Source organism: Scardinius erythrophthalmus (assembly GCF_964197995.2).
Source record: "Scardinius erythrophthalmus genome assembly, chromosome: 3".
Taxonomy (NCBI): Eukaryota; Metazoa; Chordata; class Actinopteri; order Cypriniformes; family Leuciscidae; genus Scardinius; species Scardinius erythrophthalmus.
Window position 1 is genome coordinate 58,734,871 of NC_138223.1, and position 21,983 is coordinate 58,756,853.

The 21,983-nt window shown below is 41.1% G+C and overlaps 2 protein-coding genes across 4 annotated transcripts in view; both read right to left on the reverse strand.

The window, feature by feature from the left end:
* Nucleotides 1–3,329: 3,329 nt before the first annotated feature.
* On the reverse strand, nt 3,330–15,061 carry akap8l (A kinase (PRKA) anchor protein 8-like). Of its 3 annotated transcripts, none has more exons than XM_081361003.1 (13): nt 14,964–15,061; nt 13,351–13,401; nt 12,885–13,113; nt 11,028–11,529; nt 9,424–9,535; nt 9,275–9,333; nt 9,151–9,184; nt 8,691–8,811; nt 8,474–8,615; nt 7,002–7,107; nt 6,461–6,591; nt 6,290–6,385; nt 3,330–4,143 (listed from the first exon to the last, which is right to left on the reverse strand). In XM_081361003.1, exons 1-13 carry the CDS (start codon nt 14,983–14,985, stop codon nt 3,772–3,774), a joined length of 1,977 nt encoding a protein of 658 aa, XP_081217129.1. In that variant the 5' UTR covers nt 14,986–15,061; the 3' UTR covers nt 3,330–3,771. The 3 variants fall into 3 exon arrangements, with proteins under 3 accessions (XP_081217129.1, XP_081217130.1, XP_081217128.1); XM_081361004.1 differs by having other exon boundaries at nt 8,718–8,811; nt 9,424–9,538; XM_081361002.1 differs by having other exon boundaries at nt 9,424–9,538.
* A 222-nt stretch (nt 15,062–15,283) lies between these two features.
* mvb12a (multivesicular body subunit 12A) overlaps nt 15,284–21,983 on the reverse strand; it is a 7,263-nt gene continuing 563 nt past the window's right edge. The window contains exons 2-10 of the mRNA XM_081361064.1: nt 21,598–21,693; nt 21,440–21,523; nt 20,724–20,823; nt 20,482–20,611; nt 18,534–18,674; nt 16,901–17,016; nt 16,641–16,699; nt 16,312–16,371; nt 15,284–16,124 (exon numbers count right to left, since the gene is read on the reverse strand). Of these exons, the coding sequence (XP_081217190.1) occupies nt 16,062–16,124; nt 16,312–16,371; nt 16,641–16,699; nt 16,901–17,016; nt 18,534–18,674; nt 20,482–20,611; nt 20,724–20,823; nt 21,440–21,523; nt 21,598–21,693 (849 nt within the window). The 3' untranslated portion in view covers nt 15,284–16,061. The remainder of the gene's footprint in view (nt 16,125–16,311; nt 16,372–16,640; nt 16,700–16,900; nt 17,017–18,533; nt 18,675–20,481; nt 20,612–20,723; nt 20,824–21,439; nt 21,524–21,597; nt 21,694–21,983) is intronic.

Consider the following 21,983-nt stretch of genomic DNA (forward strand, 5'->3'; position numbering starts at 1 on the left):
ATAAGAGACTTCTTTCAAAAACATTAAAAATAGTCATTTGTCCAAACTTGTGTACTGTGTAAGTAAAAATATACTAAATTTAAAATTAAATGTTGTATAAATAAAAAGGTTAGGAATCATATTTGTTTCAAGTGTTTTTTATTGGGGGTGGGGGGCCTCCAACATGAATTTTGCCTAGGGCCTCCAAATGTCTAGAACCGGCCCTGCACACACACACACACACACACACACACACACACACACACACACACACACTCACTCCCACACAAACGCACTCACTCCCTCACATACTCCCACACACACGTTGTTTTTGGATCTGTGAACACTTCTACCCACGAGAAATGATGTCATTCACTCCGTGTAAGAGACACACACACACACACACACACACACACACACACACACACACACACACACACACACACTAAAGAATGTACTGTAAGTAACACTGACACATTCAAAACGTCCTGAAAACAGCCATCAAAATCGTGTTAACACGCACACGCGCACACACATTTAAAAACTGTTGATCCTCATCGATGTAAATGAGACGCATTCACACACACACACACACACCGGCAATCGCATAGTCTGTGTGTGTGTGTGTGTGTGTGAGAGAGAGTGTGTAAATGTGTGTGTGTGTGTGTGTGTGTGTGTGTGTGTGTGTGTGTGTGTGTGTGTGTGTGTGATGTAAATGTGTGTATGTGTGTGTGAGATGTAAATGTGTGTGTGTGTGTGTGTGTGTGTGTGTGTGCGTGTGTGTGTGTGCGTAAGTGTGCTTCCTGCTCCCTCTGCTGCTGAAAACCTTCATTTATCTGGACTAAACCTCATGTTAAAGCCAGACTCTATTATTACTGTATGCATGTAATGTCGTCAGACAAATGTTCAGGAACCAGTTCACACACCAGTAAATGCATGAAGATAGTGGGCAGACAAACTAATCCATAAGTAAAAGAAGCAACAAGAATATATAGCTGCGAGCAACAAGTATTGGGGTCAATAACACAATGAGTTCAGCAAGCATGAGTAAATAAAGACCTTTTTAGATTATTACAGCCAACAAGGCTGAAAAATCACTAATACAAGTATGATTAGCTTATCACATTTGTATGGAAGCTTTCCGCCACATAATGAATTCTAAAAAAGGTAATTGCGACTTTTTTACATCTCGCACATGATTTAAAGACGCAATTGCGAGGAATAAACTCGAAATTATTATTTTTTTCCTCAGAATTGCATGTTTATATCTCACAATTCTGACTTTATAACACGCAATTGTGAGACAAAGTCAGAATTGTCATTACATTCAACAATTATTGCTCCATTTATACTTATTTATAAGTATCACTATTCTATAAATATATTTAAAAAGACACATTAAGACCTGTACTGCTTTATAAGAACAGTTATAGTTAGATTTATATTATTTTTATAATTACTTATAAGTCATACATTTCCTTTTTAAATGCACATGCTCATAATCCATTATACACTGCTTTATAAAGGATAAAATAGTTCCAAAGACACTTGTTTGCTGCTCCAATTAGTTATCAATTATGTCTTTAATGGCTAATTAGAAGGCATGAATGGTAAATTGATTTATTAAATCTATATCTCAGACATATGCATCCTATTGCTTATAGCAGTTTGAAATTATACTTTAAAACATATCATTGCAGTGTTCTGCTAGCATGTCACATTAAAAAATAGATTTTTTACTCTTTTTGAATTGTTTGTTGATAAGTTACATTTACAAATAAACGACTTAAAATGTATGACGAGCACATCTTCATGATTTCTTAATATTTACTTTCAGAAAATTGCTTCCTGTTTTCACTTTACTTAAAGCCGTCAGGGATGCAATTATAGAGGTTAGTGACTGTATTCTCTCTCACAAGTAGCATTTATCAAATTTATACTTGGATACAAAGTAAATGTATTTCGTAACATTCCACCACTGGTTATTTGGAAAATTAAAGTGACAAAATTTATTGTCACAATATTAACAAATTATTGCTAACTGCGTTGTTCTTAACTCAACTCAGCTCAATTTGATTTATTTAGCACCACTAAAAACAACAATTGTTGGTAACATACAAGTCAACATTGAACTTTTATTGTATTTTTTTCATTTGTTTCATTGCATACATTAGATTATTCAAGTAAATTGAAACACAATACTTACATTTAAGTGTAATCTGGCAGTTTCTCTAAATAAATCTGTTGTCACCAGTACACAATGAATTCTGGGATAGGCAAGGCAGCGAAGGGTGCATCTGTTGGCTCCTTCATTTCACAGCGAACGAAGAGCGCATTTTAAGGAGCGTTTGAATCAGGACAGCTTTCGCCACGGTCTTCAAAACTGGGGCATAGCTACTGATATTATATATATATATATATTATATTATAGAGTTTGGTGTCAATAAGGCAAAGCATTGCAGAGTTGCAGCTTTAGAATTAGCATGGTACTATGCCAACAAACAGTTGGGTTCATCAAAAAACGTAACTTTTTGCCTGGATGGTCTAAGGATAATCTGAGCCAACGTTGGTGAAAATCAGACGTACCATCGAGGACGAGTTCAGAAAAATAGGCTTTTCGGAAACTTCAAAATGGTTGACGGAAAATGACGACACAGGGCCAAGTCGAATCGTCTTGAGCTCCAGGAAAATTGTGTTTTAGAATTTTGTTTCTATCCCTTATAGTTCACAAGTTATTAACATAAACGTGAGTTTATGTTAGAGGGATTGAGTTAGAGACTCCAAATTTGCTATGGTGACAGTTCAGACTGTGCTCTATCAGTGCACCAAATTTCATAACTTTCCCGCAAGCGGTTCTTCTGGGCTGCCAGACTCAGGAGCGGGAGAACACTAATGACGACAATAGAAGATACGCCTAGTGTATTCAGAAACATCGACAGAATGGCTCGTTTATGCTTCAGTGGTAACCTAAGAATTCATATACTTACCTTACAAAACCAGATCTCTGAAAAAGTTTGCTGATGCGTGTGTGTGTGTGTGCATGCATATGTTTTTGACCACATATATATATATAATAAAAACATTTAATTTCCATCTGTCCCTTTTATTTGTACCCTGCTGTCACTCTTAATGTATGTCTCTCTGTATACCCACTAGAACACGCAGTTTTTAATAAAGAATGATTTTAAAAGAGCAATATATCCGTTAAAGAGACTCCTGTCAATGTTGTATTTTTACTAAATTAGAATAAGCTGAAAAAAACAGGTTGCATCGTAACAAAATGAAACTGTCTGGCAGAATATATACAGCAGAACATCGACACTCGCTCAGAAAACACCCTCACACACTGATGACTTTACAGACATTTATTTCCTCAACACAAGAGAAAAACAATGAGTGGAAATTGAAAAATTAAAGTATTTAATCTCTACAGGCCACGTCCATAAAACCAAATAAAAAAACGAGCAAAGAAAAAAGAGAGAAGGAAATCAAACGTTTTACTTCAGCGTGTAAAGACGTGACAAACTGAAATCATCTCAATAGCACATCAACAGTCACATGACGCACGCGTGTATCTAATCGGACCGAACGGGACACAGGCGTAGAGAGGGGGCGGAGCAATCCTGTGATTGGATGAATGAGACGACTGGTCAATTCTGATTGGTCCTCAGGCTGCAGAGTGCATTCTGGGAGATCTGCCCTGACCCAAGGTCAGTTTTCATATAAAGTTCAAAGGAATAGGATGTAGAACTGACTCTCCAAACGAACGCTAATCAGCGGTTTAGGTGACGGCTACTCGACGGGTGTGGCGGCGGCGGCGTTAGCATCTCCTATCGCTTCTGCGTCTGTGCTAACGGCAAGCTCCGCCTCCTCCTCGCCCACCTCCACGCCCTCCACTCCCTCCTCCTCCTCCTCCTCTCCTTCACCCGCCTCCACACCCTCCTCCTCTGTGGCTCCGCCCATCTCCATCTTCATTTCCTCGTCATTCTCCGCCCCGTTTCCCACGGCTTCTGCTACAGGCTCCGCCCCCTCTGCCTGAGGCGGCTCCTCCTCCTGTTTGACCTCGTTGAGGCTTTCATTGGTGAGATCGCCCTCGGACACGTCCATCACCATGGAGTCCTCGGGATCCTGGTCGTCCTGGTTACCGTTGAACGGGTTTTCGCCCTGCGAATTAAGCGAAACTCGTTAACGAACGAATCGAGCAATATCTCAAACATGCTGAGCGAGTGTACTGAGCACAGTTGAACAAAATGCTAAATTAACACTCAAACGCTACAATGAAAAAAATTTATTTTGTAAGTACTTCTACTTTAATTTCACGCTTAACTCAATAGTAGGGATGCATGATATATCGGCCACCATCAGTATTGGCCAATATTATACATCTCAATATCGACCCGGCAGGAGAATTTGTCCGATATATTAAAGCGGATAAATAAGATGTGCACTGATCAACATGATGGGTTTTTTCATAGGGGTGGCCAGGCAAGGGCCAGCAACCAGTCCGGGGTGGCACAGAAATCTTAATTATTTTATCATAAAAAATAATTTGACTAATGTATTGGACTGTTTTAGTGCCTACACAACTGAATACAGTTAATTTGTATTTAATTGTAATAGTAGTGAATTAGGAATCATGGAATACTGAGTGAATTTTATATATTTTTTATTATTACCCACCACCTCATATTAAAATCAATTAAATAGATAACTACTGTAGTCCAAAGATGAATGCGTTTTATATAGTCAATGAACTCCTCAACCAATTCTGAGGTAGTCAAAAAATAAATAAAAAAGTTTAACTTTCTATATTAGTTGTCAAAATAAATAATTGCAACAGTTCTATCATACCTAAATTAAAGAGGAAAACAAAAGTTCTCTTTTGAATCCCCATGTGCAAGAATGTGAACAAGGCAGAGGTTGTCAGCACATAAAATCATAAAACATAAAATGTTATGTTTTTCATAATGTAACAATTAGTTATTAACAATTAGTGATTTACGACGCCAACTTTTGTTGAATTTATGAGAAATCTACAGACACAAACAGACAAAGTGTAGTAAAATAAAGATCTAAATGTGTATTTTTGACTTTATTTCATCACAAGTCTGAAAGACGACATGTTACTGAAGACAAATATCCAAAAACCTCAAAATTGACCAGTAAAAAAACCCTGATGTTTTTGCCTGCCGCGTCTCGCCTTTAGTGTTTCTTTTAATGCAAATTCATTTTCAATTACGCAACACATGTTATCTCTTTAATAATCATCAATTGTCCAATCTTCAATACATTTCATTTATCGTCTTCTGGTCGACCTCGTTTTCTTCATTTTAACAGGCTATTCAACTAGCAAACACTCAATATGACTCAAGGAAGAAATGTAAGAAAATGAATTGTAATTGGTTTTGTCTGTCTTCGCCAATATAGCCTATTAGAAAGAGTACAAAACGCGCATAGGCTTATCGCCTATTGTTTATTGGGCGACAGAACAAAAATGGTTAATATGAACCTTTAAATTAAAATAAATTACAAAATATGTTTGTAATAATATGTACATAAGTTACTTGTCAGGTGTTGTTCACAAAAACAAGCATTAGATGAATAGTTGCCGTTTAAACTGTAGTTTCATCCGTCCAACCCCTGTGTTTCCCACTCAGGCAAATAAAACAATCTATCTGTAACCTTATCTTAGAAAACAATGTTAATCTGAAAAGTGTTTCAGCTGTCCCGGCTCTCCCCTACTTTTAATGCTGAAACTTTAATTTTTTGTAATCAGGCTTTAAAAAATTATATACAAATTTGGATTTAGATTTAATCGGCGTTTAAATATAAAGAATTTTCGGTTAACGGCGTAAACCAAAATGTTCATATCGGTGCATCCCCACTCAATAGTTGAGTAACTTGCCATTTCTTGATAATTATTTGCAAATAATAATAAAAACATCTTGTTTTTTTTACTTTTACAACAGCAGCAGAAAAAATTATTTTAACAATAGGCAAAATAAATGGACAAAGCTGAATGTTCTCAAATTGAGTTCTCAAGTCATTAAACAAATCTAAATTAAAAACTTAATTAAAATGAAGGTTTGTGTAGTTTAATATGCTGAGGAGTGGAGACAACAAGTTGACTGGAATAATAAAGTACACAAAACAGTAGAAACCGATATCTTCAGGAAAAATGCTTAAATATTAAAGGGGAAATGGCTATAAAACAGTCTACCAAACAAAGTACCAAAGATGTGACATCGTTAAAAACAGAAAAATGACTAAATATGGCTTCATGACTGACGAGTAAGAGTATGAGACGAACCTTCAGGTAGCTCTCCAGCTTCTTGCCGATGACCTTGTGGTTGAGGATGCTGCGCGCCACAGACAGACTCGCCCTCTTGGACTGCTCCATCATACCCTGACACACACACACACACGGGTCAGACCAGCATCTCTCCAGGAGCTCAACACACCGATCGGATGCGGTCGGTACCTTGCGGTTGTAGTTGTGGTCCGAGGACTTGAGGTGTTTCTGGATCAGCATGTACTGCATGGGGATGAACACGTCACACGCCGCGCAGTGAGCCGCCTCCACCTTCTTCATGAAGTGCTCCATGCCCAGATCTACACAGGAAGTGACATCATGAGCTTCAGGCCAGCAGGGCGGGCACAATGGCTGACAAGCTCAATTCAAATTTATTTCTTAAATATTAGCAAAATGTTAATTATTTTCAAATCCTAAAGGCAATACTGGAGGAAAACAGTGCTGTATTGTCTCCTGTGCCCACAAGAGGGCGCAATAAGCCAATATAATCAATCCAACCGTCTTTTAAATGACATTTACTTTTGAAACAATTGTTCTTAAATAAAATACAATTTCCCTAATGTGCATGCAAGGACAACTGGGTTACACTAGTGCATAAATCTGCATCTGTGCATCAGCAACCTGAGGACACACATGCTGCTTCGACACACAGCATAATGAACTATGACAGGAAATGACATCATGAGAGCTTCTAGGCAGATCCCGGTACCTCGTGTCAGATCCTGGTCTTTGAACACCTGACAGATGGTGGCGCTGTGGTTCTCCATCTGATTCACTCGCTGCTCCGTCTTCCTGAACTTATTGTTCAGATACTCCTATAAAACAAGTTTAAAAAGTAAAAAATAAATATATATTTTATGAAACATGTTGAACTCTGAATCTGCAAGAAAAACAAAGCCATAAATCTAAACAAGTTGTGTTCCAAATCTGAGGTTGAAGTCTCCAGAAATGAGCCGAACGTTTCCCCATTAGGAGCCAGTGAAGCTCCACTGGGACACACTGACTGAGTTTCTCCCTCTCAAATATTACAGGCACACGTTCTTTTTATTACACACATACAAACCACACTCTGACATCCACACACACACACACACACACACACACACAATTATAGCTGAATAATTTATCCAACTGGCTCTAAAATATGTATCAGCAGAAAACAGGAATAAAGCGAGTGTTTGCTTTATAGGCCAAACCTGAGAAAATGGCAACATCTGTTTTTAAATGAAAGCCTATTAAGAAATACTGCATCATTTTATAGTTAAAGGTGCAGTGTGTAATGTTTAAGAAGATCTGTTGACAGAAATGCAATATCATATTAATAACTATGTTTTCAGTGGTGTGTAAAGACCTTACTTAATGAACCGTTGTGTGTTTATTAGCTTAGAACGAGGCATTTCTCTCTACACACACCGCGGGTCTGCTTACATCGACATGTTTCTACAGTGGCCCTAAGCGGACAAACGCGTTTCGTCAGGGTTGTTCTTCGTGTAAAGAAGCTTAAGCTAAAGTTAGCGAGTAAAACACTGACACAATGATGAACAGGTGACAATATTCGCAATAACATCGCTTTACTGAGTAATTAAGTAGACCTAATTTCTTAATCTTTGTAAAGAATCCTCACTGTTTAACTGGCTACTGTCTGCTGTCTCAGACGGCGACATCACTTCCTGTCGGCCACCGTAACTTCTGTTGGCTGCAGTTCACAACCTCACCACTAGATGCTGCTAAACTTACACACTGCACCTTTAAATGGCTTGGGATTAAACATTGCAGTTTAAATTGGGAAATTTTTGTCCTTAAGATCCTGAGAGGAGCTATTTTGTGTTTCTAGTGCAAAATAGATTTTTTTTAAAGGAAATAGAGGTGAAATAGTAAAATTATAATAACAATACACACCTGTGCCAAAATGTATGCAGTTGGCATTAACAGACAAAAAAAAAAATCCAAAAAAACAACACCTGAATGTGTAGAGAGAAACGGCTCATTCTAAGCTCATAAACACACAACGTTTCATTATGTAAGGTCTTTATACACCACTGAAAACATAGTTATGTTTATGATATGGCATTTCTGTCAACAGATCCTCCTAAATACGCACCTTTAACACAGGCAAAATGATAAAAAAACAGAACTGAAAGACTAATGCGCCGATGAGGCCGTTAAGGGAAGCGCCCGCACCTGCAGGAAGTCGGTGGTGGGCTTGGACAGCTGATTGGACAGGAACCTGAAATGGTCCTTGTGGAACTTGCTCTCCAGGTGGGCGTCCATGTCCTCGCTGTAGAAGGAGCGAAACTTGCAGACGGAGCAGGCGAACGTCACCCTGGGGACGAGCGCACACACGTGAGCCTCACACACCCCAGAACACACGCCTTACACGGACAGCAAAGAACCTGACCTGTGAGCGGACACTTTGACCCCTGACCTTTCAAAGAAGCCCCTCCTCTTCCTGATTTTTGATGCAGGGGGTGGAGTCTGCTTCGCCTTGGCCTGAGCTCCCTCGTCCTGATTGGATGTTGCTAATGAGAGAGAGAAAGACACGTCACATCCAAACACCATGAGCGTCAACTTAAAGTCAAAGTTAAGTCATTTAAGTCATTTAGTCATTTAACTTTTCAAAGTTAAGGCATTTAACTTTAATATTAGAATTTGGGTTAAATTAGAGGAAGAACTGGGATCAGAACAGCTAGTTCTCGTTACATTTGTCCACTAGAGTGTTAAAAAAAACTGTGGCTGACTGATATGGATTTTTTTATGGCTGATAATATCTTAGGAGAGCGGGGCGGGCACATATTTATGCACTGAAATTTATATTCAATTGACATATTTATTCCATTAAATAAATGCAGGAGACGCACCAGCACTCTCTCCTCCATCTTCTGCTCTGGAGTCCTGAAGAGCAGAGAGAAGCGTTAGTTGTGTTTCTGCAACGGTCAATGACATTAGCAAACTCACAGACAACTGAAATAAAGGTGAACGTACAGCAGCGACAGCTTCGCTCGCCTCCTCCGAATCCCGCCTGTGTTCTTCAGTGGCGGCTTCTGAAACACAACACAATTATGAACACACACACACACACACAGAGGAAGCAGGAGATCAGAAGGCCTCATGGGACACGGGAGTGCTCGTACCGGTGGCCCTCCTCTCCCTCGCGGTCTCGGTTTTGCCCATCTTGGACTCGGGCTCGTCGGTGGTGCTCAGGGTCTGTTTCCGCTTCTTCTGTCCGTCGCGCTGGGACTTCACCTGCTGAGTGACATCATCACATATGCAAATGAGATCTGAGGTCATGTGCGTGTGTGTAGTCATGAAGGTGAGTCAATGATGAGAGGATCTACAACAGGTGTGTTCGACTTTGACACGCGACGCCACGTGACTGTTGCTATCGAACAACCGCGAGCGCAGTTCAAGAGCTGTCGGCTGTGTGTATAGCGTCATATTTATCAAACTGATCAAAAATATAGATCCCGACTATTCGGCATTTAAATAGTTAATAGTTTAGGCTCATGCTGAACTTTTCATCATCCTTCCCTCGCACTTTGTAACACATCTTTCCCTCGCGGGTCAAAATGACCCGAAGCCCTAAAATTATACTTACTTTTTTTTGTCCAGAAAGCTTATTTTATTTCACTTTGATAATATTTTTTCTGTTTTTTAATGCAATTTTTTTTATTTACCATTAAATTACTAGATTTGATCAATAAATAATTGATAAAAAAAATAGTAATTTAAGCACATTCTTCACATTATTTCAACTTAAATACCAAATGCAAGCATAAACCTTTTAATTCTTAATTCTTTTAATTTAATATCTTACATTGGGTGTATTTGCCGACCTCTTGAGGAAAATAATATTATAAGATGATATTTCATAACTCTAGATGGCCTTATAGCTCTATATGGAGTAAACGAGCTGTTGCTCTGGGTCCTAAAGCTGGTTCACTTCAGTAGGCATTCAGATACACATGTAGACATTATAAAATCAGTTTTGCTGAAGTTTTAGCATTTCTAGTTTCTATTTTGAGCATTTTTAGGTTTTTCTATGTGTACTAAAGCATTCCTGGCATTCATTCCTAAGGGGGTCAAATTGACCCGAGAGGGAAGGATGTGTTACTTTTTTAAATTTCGACCACAAACCACCTTGAATCCATTGAATTTGTTTTGTGCATTCGTGGTTCAAGTGCGACAAAAGGGACCCGAGGGAAGGATGAGGGCAGTACATAAAGTATTGAATAAAAAGCGTTACTGTTGCAAACATCTGTGCATTTGACATTTTATCTATGATAAAAAATAAATAAATAAAAAAATAAATCAAGAAGCAGAATGTGTCTGACTTCACGTCTTGGTTTTTAACTCAAAGTCAAAAAAGACCCGAGGGAAGGATAAGGGCAGAACATAAGTGTTGAATAAAAAGCGTTACTGTTGTGTATTTGATGCTACGATAAAAATGCTTCTACATCGTTACAAGAACCAAAAGGTAACGTTTTATAACTCCTCGTCGAAGTCGAACACACCTAGCGTTTTTTTAAACGTGAACTATCCCTTTAACACACCCATTATCACCGCCCTGTAATCATGTGACTCTTTACAATTATCCTCCAGTGTGTAACTAAGAGGTCAAAGGTCAAATGTGGGCAGGCTGGGGCTCCTCCAGGGGTTGTTTGGTGGGATGAATGCGCTTGATTGGCTCTGCTGATATCTCAGCCCCGCCCCCCCGCAGGGAGTGGGAGGTACTTACTCGGTTCAGGGGTCTCTTGCGGCCGCGCTGCCGGTTGGCCCTCGGGCCCCCTCCGAAGCTCCGGAAGTCCTGGGGCCCGCGCTGGGACTGGAAGGCCCCGCTGTCAGGGTACATGCGGTTGGCCAGCAGCGAGGGCAGCTTTCCTCGCCCCGCGGGGGAGTGGCCTTGGCCTCCGCCCCGCCCACTTCCGGAGGAGGAGGAGTCCTGCCTGCGGCTGTAGCCGCGCCCTCCTGAAGCTCCGCCCCTTCGCGGGGATCTTTGCCCCGCCCCCCAGCCGGAGCCCGAGAAGGCGGAGTCTCGATTCGACCGCATTTTGGCAGATCCGAATCCGTCAAAGCTGGACCCGCCCCCTCCAGCTCCGCCCATGACCCCAAAGGCCACGCCTCCGCGCTGGGCCATCATGTCGCCCCGGGAGTCGCTGTACCCAAAGCTACCGGATCTGTAGAGATCTCGGGGGCCGAGGGAGGCGGAGCGCGAGTCGAAAGACTCGTATTGGTCAAACCTGCAGAAGGAGGGAGGCGCAGAGCAAAGGTCAAGCGGGGGACCGACCATCGGCTGCATTTTCATCATGAGCTCTCAGATGACAAACAAACTCAAGCCCTTCCACAGCCACGTTGTTTGTTTCTCAGGTGCATTGTGGGAAGGCTGTGGAAAAGCTTCAGAATGACTGGTTGCACAGATGGACATATAAGGCAACGAGGTGGAAACAGTGAGATAGCAGGGACTTCTAGGGGTCTGTGAGGGCATCGTTAGCATTATCTGGGACGCTAGATCTGGACGTCTGAACATGAAATGGGTTTTTGTGTGTTCAAATGGTCAGGAGGGCATTTTAAAAGAAAGGCAACTGCTTTTTAAGTGTTTTAGCCAAGAATTGAGCATTACCGTAGACAGCAAATCATTACAAAAAACAGCTTCCACGGGGTAGACGCCACATTTAACTTTATGATCAATGTAAGATGTACATTAGCGTTCAAGAGTCTCTTCTGCTGACCAAGGCTGTGTTCATTTGATCAAGAATACTGTAAAAACAGTGAAAGATTACTCCAATGTAAAACAGCTGTTTTCTGGACTTCTGGGCTCTGTGAGGGCGTCATTAGCATTAACTGGAACGCTAGATCTGTGAGGGCCGTCTGAACATGAAACAGGTTTTTGTGTGTGTTCAAATGGTCAGGAGGGCATTTAAAAGAACGGCAACTGCGTTAATAAGTGTGTTCACCAAGAACTGAGCATAATCATTAAAAGCAACTTCCTCAGGGGTAGACACCACATTTACCTTTTTATAAAAACTTCTGAGGGGAAGATGTAAACTAGAGTCCCTTCTACTCACCAAGGCTGCGTTTATTTAATCAGAAATACAGTAAAACAGTGAAATATTATTATAAATGTAAACCAGCTGTTTTCTATGTGAATATATAGTAAAGTGTAATTTATTCCTGTGATCAAAGCTCAGTTTTCAGCATCATTACTCCAGTCTTCAGTGTCACATGATCCTTCAGAAATCACTCTAATATGATGATATGATGCTTGCTTGAGAAACATTTCGTTCAGGTGAGCAAACGTGTCACGATAGTTAAACAGACTGAACGTCTTTCCGCTCACAGCCTCGGTTTCATGTGCAAAATACGCAATATGGCATCTACCCTGACTAGCCTACAAGACGACATCTAGACAGGATCTTGTCCAAATTTACAGTAAATTATCACCAATTGTTATCAGACAAACTAGTGCGACATGAGAAAATAATAGATCTGAACTATTGTGAGAGTGAAATTGTATTGCATACAACATTTTAATACGCAAAAAAGCATAACCCCTGCACCCGTAGACATGCATGGGTGGTTGTGTGTGTGTGTGTACCTCTCCCGGGTGCTGCTCTTCATGCCCCCCTCCAGCTGCGTGAGCATGTCCAGGCGCTGGTTGATCTTGGCGATGACAGCGTCTGCGGTGGCGCCGGAGGACAGCAGAGATCCCCCTGAGAGACCTCTCTTCATGCGCTCGCTGGAGCCGTACCCCCCGCTGCCCCCGAACCCCCCGCTGCCCCCCGACATCGAGTCCTTATAGCCGTACATGTCGTAGCTGCCCGAGCCTGAGCCAGAACAGAGACACATCATGAAGACACAACACACATGATTCTAGGGCTGGGCAAAAAAATCGATTTCTCGATTAATAATTTTATAAATATAGGATTAGTATTAAATCTATATTCATTGAGTCGAATCGAGAATTGAATTCAGAGCTTGCAAATCGAACCGAACATCTGAATGGATACCCAGCCCTACATGATTCTGCTGTATTAATGCATGTAAACTAAAGCGTGTCTCACCTCGGGACGATCCTCCTCCTCCTCCTCCTGATCCTCCCCATCCAGAGAATCCTGACCAGATTACAAACATAGCCTACATGATGCACAGCACACATCCCAAACTCATCTCAAAGTATTAGAGATGCAGAGACATGAACATTCAAGCCGATAACTGATAATTCTTTATATTTGAAAGCCGATAACCGATATATATAGGGCGATAATTCTAAATCAATTTCTATATAATTTGAGAGCCTGATTACAAAAACAAAAGTCTCACCATTAAAATCCATGTCCTACGCACACAATTTTATATACTAGCCTATATCTCGTTATAATTGTATGCAGCCGATATGACAGACGTGTGTTGGACTTTACCGTATTTTCCTTTTTGAAGTGATTCGAATCATATTTCAAGCAATTCAGAAACAATGTTGAACAGTGCGCATCTGAAGCATCCCGGCTGGAGGAAATTATACATTACTTATCGGCTTTAATATATAGGCCAAATTATCTTATCGGGACCATAACGATAACATTCAAAATGAGCATATATCAGCCGATACCGATATGGTGGCCAATATATATCGCGCATCCCTACAATTTATACACTAAGATGTCGTCACACTTCCAAAAGCTGATAACCCTACTGTATCATATTCGAGTCCTCTAAATGATCTTCATGATAAACTCGATGTCCTCCGGTCTCTGATTGAGACTCTTTTATCAAGTAAAAGTCTGTTAGCTTGAACGCTTAAAACTGGCCAGGCCAGTGTAATTAGGGGGCGGGGCATTCACTCAAAATAACATTTGACTGGACAGAAATGTAAACCTGACTCTTTAGACATGATGATGTCAACTATAATTCTGTCTGTTTTCCCGAGAGAAAGCGTATAGAGATGAACTTACGCAGGTACACTAAACACTAATTTAAAGTCACAAAAGAACAATAGCATGAGGTCTTATTAGACGGCAGTACACTCAAATAACTGTAAATCCTGTAGATTAACACTGATATCCAAACAATCAACCGAATAATCGAACAATAGAGAACGGACACGGCAGCCATTTTAAAACTAAACGCCCCCATTTCACCGATCCAGCACTCAGTGTCTATTTAATGAACGTGCAGCGAGAAAATATGGCGATTCTTCTCTTTCGATTCGCCATTTTAGAAGCTAAACTGCAGAATTTATCGCTGCGCGTGAACTCGAGCAATCGGGCCTCGTGTAAAACATTTCACAGCAGAAAATCCCTCACAAGAAAAAAACATTATTAGTTGGATCGATTTAACAATGCGTTAATCGTTCGTGTTTCGAAACGCGCGTTCCTGTGCGCGCTTCCGCAAGCAGACAATAACAATGGGATTTACGTCGACATTGATAACAATCGATGAAACTACACTTTAAAATGTAAATACTTACACACAAGGAAACGACCGGATTAATAAGATCTGTATGAATGATTAAAATGTTTTTTCCGCTTCATTTCGACCTGCGCCATTTCACGCACACCGCGAATCATCGAACTGCGTTTCTCAAATACAGAGTAATACATGATGCCAGCATACAAACGATTACATTAAACACAGAGAGATGCTTATTTAAAGTGAAAAAAAAGATTAAATCACTAACCTGAAGAATATCCTCGGTCCATCCTGCTGCAGTGTTCAGTGTAGGTGTGACTGAAAGCGAGGCGGTCAGGCCAGTATCAGGCCGCGCAGACTCCGCCCACTGAGGGGCGTGACCACATGATTGACGTGTGAACGAACCAATGATCGACTTCCAGCGGCCGGAAACAGCATTAATTATTTCAAAATAAAAGTGTGTATTTCACTGTCTGGGATTTAACTGTTGCGTTTAAAATAGGTGATAATCAGCATTAGGTGCTTCAGTTGTTTCATTTATAGACATAATAAATACATTTATAATGTCTATGGTTTCATTTATATGTTGGATAAAGCAACATGATATAATCACATTTGTTGCAGTTTTTAATGGATTGAAGAACTGATTTACTGGGGTCACGCTTGCTTTATAATCATTATGATCCTTAAAATAACACATTTGTGTTGGTATAGAAAATTAATATTAACAATTAAAAGGAAAAATATGAACTGGTAGTCTCAACGTACAATTTGTACAGAAAATGACTTAACATTTAATTTCCTTTGTGTAAACCTACAAGTGTATTCAGCCAAAATTTGATTTTATAAATAATTTTTATTAAAACTCCACAAAATAGACAGAATTTCCGCAGAGCAAGTAAAAAGACTATCTCACAGAGCACCATCTGATATATAAAAGAGCATTTAAACAGACAAAAGAGTGATTCAGAGAATACAAGAGCATTTTTGGTCCCCACACTTCTTAAACGTACACTTTATGAGATAAATAAAGAAGTGTAAATACACTGTTTAAATACTAAACTACAGCTCAAAATCCCAAATCATTTTGGCCTCATAATATAACATATCTCTGTCGAGATGGACTTTGATTCGCTTGTTAGTGTTTCGCAGAAACACACGAAACTGTAACATACACAAACACATCTACATATTGTGTTTGCATGCAGAAAATCCTTCATGTTTAACAAACCCAGACAAGAAACAGAGAACGAGAACCGCCAGAACCAGTAGTGCGAGAAAGACATGATCATAAAACCAGCAAGAACCATAATTTCACGGTGTGATTGCATAGGTCAGAGCTGATGTGAAGAAACGAGGGAAGCGTTCAGGACACGGACGGACGGATTCTCTTCGCTGCCTGTTCCTCCACTGCAAACGTGTAGTTATACTGTGGAGAAACATCTGAGATTCACTTCTGCTCAGCCACACACATACACCAACACACACACAGGCTTCAAAATAAAAGTCCTCAGCAGAGCCAGAGACAAACATCATCATGTGCTACAATCGTACAATGAGAATAATGTCTTATTATCACAATGATGAACTCAATGAAGTGTTGCACAGGACCTCACCTCGTTCTCGATGTCCTGCACTGATTTGATTCGGATGTCACTCAGTGTGATCACAGACACCTGACACACACACACACACACACATCACTGTTCAGCAAGCTGTCATTGGTCACTTGATTATGATTGGTTAATGAAAGCATGCCATGGTCAGAGATGTATGCATGTCATGTATAATATTTTTTTTCAGGATTCCCCGAGCTAAATTCTGTAACAACTAGCAACTCTTTCATAAGTCATTTACATATAAATAAAATAATTTCCTGTACTTTTTTACTGTGCCATAATGACCAGATGATTGCATGTAAATGAGTGATGCAGTGACCTCTGACCTTTGTGTTTGACTGAGACTCAAACTTGGGGTGTAGAGTGAAAGGAACACCATCCATCGCTGAGAGAATAGACAAACAAGAGTGACTGACGTGTTTTTACTCATACCACATGTGATTTATATTAGGAAATCTAAGTATGAATGATGAACCATTATTAGTGACTTCAAGAATAATAATGCATGAACTTGATGGCTCTATGTGATGATGTACACGGGAAACAGATTGAAAGGATGATGAAGTAAGTTTGCCTGTTGCTGTACCTGTGATACCATAGATGTTGCTATGGTTACCGCTGTCGTACACTCCCTCTGTCGGCTTGCTCATGTCAAGCTTACTGCGCCGACGGCTGACTTTCGGTGGGATATCGGGAGCGTTGCTATGGAGACAGACAGTCAGAGAGAAAACCACCCAAGGAACCACATAGCAACAGCCTAAACACTCTAGAACCTACACAGCAACACCCCATCTATCACCCTAAAACCCACATAACAACACCCTAGCAACCAACCTGAATGATCTAGAACCTACACAGCAACGACCTATCATTCACCCTAAAACCCACATAACAACACCCTAGCAACCAACCTGAATGATCTAGAACCTACACAGCAACACCCTATCAATCACCCAAAAACCCACATAACAACACCCTAGCAACCAACCTGAATGATCTAGAACCTACACAGCAACACCCTATCAATCACCCTAAAACCCACATAACAACACCCTAGCAACCAACCTGAATGATCTAGAACCTACACAGCAAAACCCTATCAATCACCATAAAACCCACATAACAACACCCTAGCAACCAACCTGAATGATCTAGAACCTACACAGCAACGACCTATCAATCACCCTAAAACCCACATAACAACACCCTAGCAACACCCTGAATTATCTAGAACCTACACAGCAACACCCTATCAATCCCCCTAAAACCCACATAACAACACCCTAGCAACCAACTTGAATGATCTAGAACCTACACAGCAAAACCCCATCAATCACCATAAAACCCACATAACAACACCCTAGCAACACCCTGAATTATCTAGAAACTACACAGCAACACCCTATCAATCACCCTAAAACCCAAGTAGCAACACCCTAGCAACCAGCCTGAACATCCTACAAACTACACAGCAACACCCTATCAATCACCCTAAAACCCACATAACAACACCCTAGCAACACCCTGAATTATCTAGAAACTACACAGCAACACCCTATCAATCACCCTAAAACCCAAGTAGCAACACCCTAGCAACCAGCCTGAACATCCTACAAACTACACAGCAACACCCTATCAATCACCCTAAAACCCACAAAACAACACCCTAGCAACACCCTGAATTATCTAAATTATCTAGAACCTACACAGCAACACCCTATCAGTCACCCTAAAACCCACATAACAACACCCTAGCAACAGCCTGAATTATCTAGAAACTACACAGCAACACCCCATCAATCACCCTAAAACCCATATAGCAACACCCTAGCAACCAGCCTGAACATCCTAGAAACTACAAAGCAATACCCTATCAATCACCCAAAATCCCAAATAGCAACACCCTAGCAACCACCCTGAATTATCTAGAAACTACACATCAACCCCAAACACCCGAGAAACCTTATAGCAACACCCTAGCGACCAGCGTGAAGACCGTGAGGCTGCAGCTCTTCAGTCAGCACTAGACTACAGTGAGATCAAACACAGAACACTGTAAAGACGCAGTGGCGGAGAGCAGCTGGGGATTCTGACTCTAAGCGCTGCTCTCCACACACAGCTGATTTGCATCAGCCTGATTTAGCAGTCAAATCACACAAACACTGGAGTCTCACACACCTCACCAACAGACTCCAGTGTTCTCGCTGATGTGATGGTACCTGGGTTTGAGCGGCTGGGGGGGTCCGGGTCCATCCAGGGAGAGGCTGCGCAGGTCCAGACTGACACTGCGAGGCTTGGCCTGGGGCACCGGGCTGGAGAACGGGCCCTTCAGACACCACACCACGAAGCCATTCATGTCCCTGACGCACACACACAGACAAACAAACACTTAACGGCTGAATGGAGCGTCTGATAGTGCTGGGCCGTAGAACCAAACATTTATATTACTGTATTTTTCAAAATTCACGGTATATGGCGGGTTTTTTTTCAAGCATGTCTGGGTGTTAACCACATTTTCTACTGAGTGAGAGAAGAGATACTGCAGTAGATTGACTCAGAATGCCCTATTTTACTGTCATGAGTGAATATTTTAGAATAATTCCACACTAGTATTAATACAGGTTTGCAGTGTTTATAAAGAGCACCAGCAGGAGGCGCTGCAGGAGCGGCAGAAACAGCGGTTTCCACAGTAACGGCTCATAAACACCGCTTTATCAGGAGAGAGAAGGAAAGATTAAATGAAAATTACATCGAAACTTTTCTAAAGACAGTCAGTTCACTTCAGACACATTCATATAAAAACACCCGGGTCGCGTTCTGACTGTGAAACGTCTGATATAAGAAACTTATGATGAAAGGTCTGATATTAAAGGGCCCCAATTATGGATTTTTGAAAATGACCTTTCATGTAGTGTGTAACAGCTCTGAGTGAATGAAAACATCCTGCAAAGTTGTAAATCTGAAAGTGCACCGTTTTGTCTTTCAAAAGTAAGAGGCGACTCTGAGCCAATGTTTTTCAAACGAGTCATAAGCCGTTTCGTTGTGACGTCAAGGCGAAACATTAGCATATTGCGCGCAGACACCAGGGAAAACTTGAACTTCAAACACTGCAGCTGAGAAGAATCAGAGGTTAAAGTTCATCTTTACCACGATATCACAGCAGTGTAATCCTAAACTCTTGCTGTGTTCCCTTTATTTCACTGATGACTGCTCAAATCTCAGAGTTCAATGCAGGATTCACACACCGCTTGCTCTTGAAAGATGGTGTTCAAAATACTTAGTTTTGAGTTTTATATTGTGTAGGTCTCCTGCTATCTGGCTAACTCACGTTATCACTGTCTTACTGAAATACTTCTTCTGATCAGTTGTGGGCCACTATTACCTAAAACTGTGTCTATTAATGCAGATTGTCTGTCGTTCTCACTAATTTGAGGAAAGATTAAGCATGGAGCAAGATTTGTTTTACCAAAGTTTATGTTTCATCAGTCATTCACGCTAGAGCTCGGCTAATGTGTGCACTGTTATTGATACAGTTTCCACGTATTCACCGCAATAAATTAGAAAAATACTCTGTAAATAAATTAGTACAAGTAAAATAATGGGTTTGTTGATGGACATGCACTTGATAATGTTGATGGTAAGGAATGGCAGTTGCAACATCTCATATTGTCCCTCAAAGTGAGTAGTGTATCACTGAGAAACTCTGAGTCCTGCTCGAGTCGTGCTGATGGAGGTTCGGGTTCAATAACAGTTCTTCCAGTGTTTTATCATCGAACTCGCGCTCGCATTGCTATGGTCAAATCGACGTTTCGGTGTAGGAAGCCTCAGGACTTGCAGAGCTGACGTTGTTTTGGCAATGGGCGTTTTTGTTTTCAAAGCGCGCACTGTACGTGAACCAATCACAACAGACTGAGCTGTCTGGCCAATCAGAGCAGAGTATCTCACGGAAAGGCGAGATTTAGATTGATTGATTCATCTGACGAGTCGTTTGAGAGTCATTGAAAATGTGGTGATGTGCAAATGTATATTATGAGAAAATTAAACAGTTTTTTGACCTTTGATGCATGTAAACATGTTGTAGGAGACTCCAAAACAACATTAAGAAACTTTAAAACAGCATAATAGGGCCCCTTTAAAAGTGGCGAGCCAGCATGGAGCGAGTCTCACCCCAGGCAGGTGTACTGCTGCACCATGGTCTTGTTCTTCGCCGTCAGTTTGAGATCTAGAACCGCCATCGTAACGCTGCCCACTGGAACCATCCGCACACAGATGCGCTTCTTCTTCCCCACAGACGCCTCTACACACACACACACACACACACACACACACACACACACACACACAGGTTAACTCTTCCACTGCACGTCAGAAGGTCAGGAGAAGCAGATCTGTCCAGTGAACCGTCTTACTGGGCTCCAGGTATTCTGGGATGTAACAGTAACCGTGAGGAATCGTCTCTTTATCCGACATCAACAGCGCATCCGCCACGACCATCCCACCGGACAGATCCTATGAGACGGAGGCAGACGAGAACGAGACTGTTGATTATGATTTGACTTTTCTAACTTTAGTTAGTGTGTAATGTTGCTGTTTGAGTATAAACAACATCTGCAAATTCACAACGTTCAAAGTTCAAAGCAAAGGGAGATATTTGCTTTTAAAGAAATGCTTTTTAAGGACTACAACAAACAGCTAGTAGAGACTACAATGAGCTTCTTCACGGGTTAGTGACATCACAAACCCTTAAATTTACATAAACCCCGCACCTAGGAACACGCAGTCCTTGTTGAGAAGAGGTCAAGCTGTTGCATCCGTCTTTTCACATTTATTTATTCATTTTCAGTTCATATATGTGAGGTAATCGGAGCTGCTTACACACACACACAAAAGCTCTTGAAGCTCCGCCCTCTGTGCCGGGAGCAGCAGTTCATTTGCATTTAAAGGGACAGACACAAAACGACACGTTTTTGCTCACCCTCAAAAAGTGACAACTTTAACATGCTATAAAAAATTATCTGTTGGGTATTTTGAGCTAAAACTTCACACACACACACTCTGGGGACATCAGAGACTTATTTTACATTTTGTGAAAAGGGGCATTATAGGACCCTGTAATGCATCTCACCTTAGTGTAACACAGGAAGTATCCCGACTTCATCGCAAACCCCCGGATGAAGTTAGCGGAGCCTCCATCTTCCGTCTGACTGATCTAAACATACATGCACGTGGTTAGTGACATCATATGGCCATGCGACCGCAAGTGTGAGTGGTTGTCATGGTTACCAGGCTGAAATGACTGGGGCAGGTGGTGGCGTTAGAAGCCCAGGCCACCGCAGTGATGGGCCTGCTGGAGCCGCTCGATGGATCGTACATAGACATCTACAAACAGACACATCATGAGACTTTATTAATGATACGCAACTACGCCAGGTCGTAATTACCAGATTCCAACTTGTAAAAAGCATTCACGTCCTCGGGGAGCTCCTAATTACAACTTGAAAAAAAGTGAATTTTCTGAGAACTCCAACTTGTACCACCTGACCACTGAAGATTGTTGATAGTGTTGCCTTAAAAACGCGTGATTCCCAGTTGAGGACGTGATGCTCCGAGCAGAACGTCACGTGACATTTAGTATTTATGGTAAATATGTTGGCGTTAACTCAGCATTA

What these genes read in the sequence shown, in the direction of transcription:
- akap8l (XM_081361002.1), bottom strand. Translation starts at nt 14,985, where the DNA reads ATGGACCGAGGATATTCTTCAG. An exon ending in AGATGGAGGAGAGAGTGCTG is followed by an intron (nt 8,812 to 9,150) that starts GTGCGTCTCCTG and finishes CTCTCTCATTAG; the next exon opens with CAACATCCAATCAGGACGAG. An exon ending in AGCTGGAGAGCTACCTGAAG is followed by an intron (nt 4,144 to 6,289) that starts GTTCGTCTCATA and finishes CTTAATTCGCAG; the next exon opens with GGCGAAAACCCGTTCAACGG.